This window comes from Sinocyclocheilus rhinocerous, unplaced genomic scaffold, assembly GCF_001515625.1.
Source record: "Sinocyclocheilus rhinocerous isolate Xijiao unplaced genomic scaffold, SAMN03320098_v1.1 scaffold1119, whole genome shotgun sequence".
Classification (NCBI taxonomy): domain Eukaryota; kingdom Metazoa; phylum Chordata; class Actinopteri; order Cypriniformes; family Cyprinidae; genus Sinocyclocheilus; species Sinocyclocheilus rhinocerous.
This window is the reverse complement of record NW_015664308.1, coordinates 66,565-70,155: the sequence shown is the minus strand read 5'-3', so window position 1 is coordinate 70,155 and position 3,591 is coordinate 66,565. Positions and strand designations below refer to the sequence as shown.

The following is a 3,591-nucleotide window of genomic DNA, read 5'->3' as shown; positions in this document are numbered from 1 at the left end:
AAAAATTTTTTTTTATTGGTCTTATGGAGTATTCTAATTTGTTGAGATAGTGAGTTGGTGGGTTTTTGTTAAATGTGAGCCAAAATCATCACAATTAAAAGAACCAAAGACTTAAACTACTTCAGTCTGTGTGCACTGAATTTATTTAATACACGAGTTTCACAATTTGAGTTGAATTACTGAAATAAACGAACTTTTCCACGACATTCTAATTTATTGAGATGCACCTGTATATATATATATATAAAATGCATACATTTTGTGTTTGCATGTGTTAGAGTTACTTTCAGAGGAAAGAAGAATATTGTTGCATAGAAAACAATGCGTAGAGTGTCAACTGCAGCATTGAATTTATACAGAACTCTTAAACCAAAACTTACCCAAACACACCTGTTTCCTTCAGGAGATACAATTCTATTTCCTTATGATCCTCAGTATCTGGTTAATGGCCGTACACTTTTATGTTATGTAGGGGTGCCGCCAAATAGTCAAAGATTCGATGCTTCGATAGGAGGAGCCTGATTCGATACCAATCTCACAGTCGAATATTTGCAGAGGTGTTATGATCAGTGTAGTGATAGAATGTATTTGTATTTGACAGTACTAAAACTAACCACAGTTTGTTACAAAACTGTTTCTTTATTGGATCAAGAAACATTACAATCAGGGCTCGAATTGAGGGGGGATGCGGGGGGATGGCATCCCCCTGGTTGAAAAAAATTACAAAAAAGCATCCCCTCAGTTAAACCACCATCCCCCCTTACCATCCCCTTTGAATTAATAATGTGTATTATGTAAAACTTATCATGCAAATGAAATGTTAAAATTATCTACTTAAGATAATTCACGAATAACGGCAATTGGCCAATCAGAACTTGGTACTGTAACAAGCTGCGCACAAGCGTAAGAAAGTTTCCGTCATTTTTCACGCAAATTGGTTCAACTGTCGACTGTTGAATGACTATTTGACTCTTGGTAATGTATTTTGCCCCCCGCCCCCAAACATATGATTCGACTATCAGTCGACTATCAGCAAGATTCGAACATTCTGATTTGACTATGTATATCCTTAGTCGTGGACACCCCTAATTTTATGGTATGACAGAGATTCCCCTTTTATCAGTTTATAATAAATGTATGTGTAATTATCCATATTTTATTATTATTTTCTTCAGTTTGTTATGCTGTTATCTGCCTGGTGAGTGCTGTGAGTTTGTGGGATCAGCTCTACAATCATCAAACTCCCGTCTGAGAGAGCTGGACATGAGTCGCAATTACTTGCAGGATTCAGGAGTGAAGCTGCTCTATAATGGACTGAAGAGCCCAAACTGCCAGCTGCAGAAACTGAGGTTTGAGAATCATTTCTTTCAGTATATTGATACATGAAATAATCTATTAAACATATTAAATATATAGTCAAAATCAGTGGTGTAACTTTGTTTTAAAAAGTGGGAGGGACAGGAGTGTGTGTGTGAAAACAGAAATTGTAAAATAAAAAAATATTGTCCAGAAATCAAATGCAATATTACACTTCAAATAATCGACAATTAGAGTAATGTTTAATGTAATAGTTTAATCCTTACATCTACTATAATGCAATGTATTGTTAGTCCCAAGATTCTTCATGTCAGTGAACAAATGTATAGCTCCACGACCCATCTCCGTACTCCCTAATGGCCTAGCAAAAACTTCTGCCTGGCGTGTCAGAGGTTCTAGATTCAAAATCCGTAACATTTACATGCACAAAACCTAAATTTTTGTACGTTTGGACTGATGCTGAAATGTACATTTTGAAAGTATTTAAACGTTTAAAACATAAACATTGTTACATATTTACAGCTAAAAAAAACTTACAATATTTACAAATCTTTTATATCATAAACATATTTGTATAATGCACCTTTATAATTTTATCAATAAACGATTTAGATTTTTAGATCCCTTAACCCTACCCCCAAACCTAAACATAACCATTTTATAGCGAACGTAAAAAGTTATTACGGAAGTAATAGACAGAAATGTGCAAGAAGTAATAGATGGAAATGTGCAAGAAAATTACAATTTTAGTAACAATGTAACATTAATATTATGTTTTATAACTGCAATCACAATAATTTGTTTATTGCAAAAATGTCAAAAGAGGTACCAAAAGAAATTCAAATGACGATGCTGTTACGGAACTGCTCTGAGACTGAGTGAGGATCCAAATGCAGTGTTTATTAGGAAAGTCCAGAATCGAATCGGACAGCAGGCAAGGGTCAACACACAGGCAATCAGTCCGACTAAACAACAAGGCAGAGAACACAGGCAAAGAGTCCAAAAACCAAGATACATATAAACAGGAGAAACGCTTAGAGATGCAGTATAACACTTACAAGACTTCGCCAAGAATGACAAACTAAACCAGATGTGACGGGACAATCAGAGAGTTCATATACGGCCTCCATAGCCATGACAGGACATGCAGAGAGTTCACATATGGCCTCCATAGCCGTGACAGGAGAGGTAGAGAGTTCACATACGGCCTCCTCGGCCGTGGCTGGACAGACAGAGAGTTCACAAACGGCCTCCTTGGCCATGGCTGGACAGACAGAGAGTTCATAAACAGCCTCCTTGGCCGTGGCTGGACAGACAGATTGTTCACAGATGGCCTCCTTGGTCGTGACAGGACAGGCTAAAAGTTCAAAGGCAGACGCCGCTGCCTCTGGAGGTTCTGCAGCACAAGCCAACACCTCGAGAAGAGCTGAAGTGGGCGCTGCCGCTTTGGGAGGTTCTGCAGTGACTGGCGCCACCTCTGGAGGTTCTGCAGCAAATGCCGCCACCTCTGGAGGTTTTGCAGCAGAAGTTGCCACTTCTGGGGGAGCTGGAGTGGACTCAGCAACTGGAGCGGGCTCATGAGGAGTAATTGAGCGGGGGATCTTCGGTCCCGTCTGCTCTGCTGTGGTGGTCTTCAGCTTCACCTGTACTGCCGGCTCCGCCCTGGCTCTCTGCTCCTCAATATAATATTCCAGTGTCCAGTTAGGGTCATGCAGTGGCATGTTTGAACTGAGAGGTTCAGATAGGCCCCCTCGAAAAAATATCATTAAGCATATTTCATCTAAATGAGTCACGTGTGCCAGTTCAAGAAAATCCACAACATAATCCTCAATGGAACGTGTACCTTGGCTGAGAAACATCATCTTTACTGCTGGATCCATTATCGGCAAAGTCTTCTGTCCTGCTCTGGTGGTCTTCTGCTCCGCCGGGGGGATCTTCGGTCCCGTCTGCTCTGCTGTGGTGGTCTTCAGCTTCACCTGTACTGCCGGCTCCGCCCTGGCTCTCTGCTCCGCCGAGTATTCTGTCACGGAGTGACTGAGACGTGAGACGTGCAGATCCAAGTGCGAAGCTTTATTAACCAATATGGTCAGAAACAGGCAAGGGTCAGACAATGGCAACAGGTATATAGAGGGCAAGACACAAGAATATTCCTAGGGCTAGCGTGGGTCTACGATCGGCAAACAGAATCAACAGGGCGAGACTAGAGGGATAAATCCAGGTACAAGGCAAAGGTCCAGGCAGGGGCAAACAGTATCCGAATAGGGCAAGACGAGA

The 3,591-nt window shown here is 41.0% G+C and overlaps 1 protein-coding gene across 1 annotated transcript in view; it reads left to right on the top strand.

Moving 5' to 3' along the window:
* The window catches only part of LOC107730047 (NACHT, LRR and PYD domains-containing protein 12-like), a 48,763-nt gene extending 47,377 nt beyond the window's left edge, over positions 1-1,386 (top strand). The window contains 1 exon segment of the mRNA XM_016540780.1: positions 1,176-1,386. Within this exon segment, the coding sequence (XP_016396266.1) occupies positions 1,176-1,386 (211 nt within the window).
* The last annotated feature ends 2,205 nt before the right edge of the window (positions 1,387-3,591 follow it).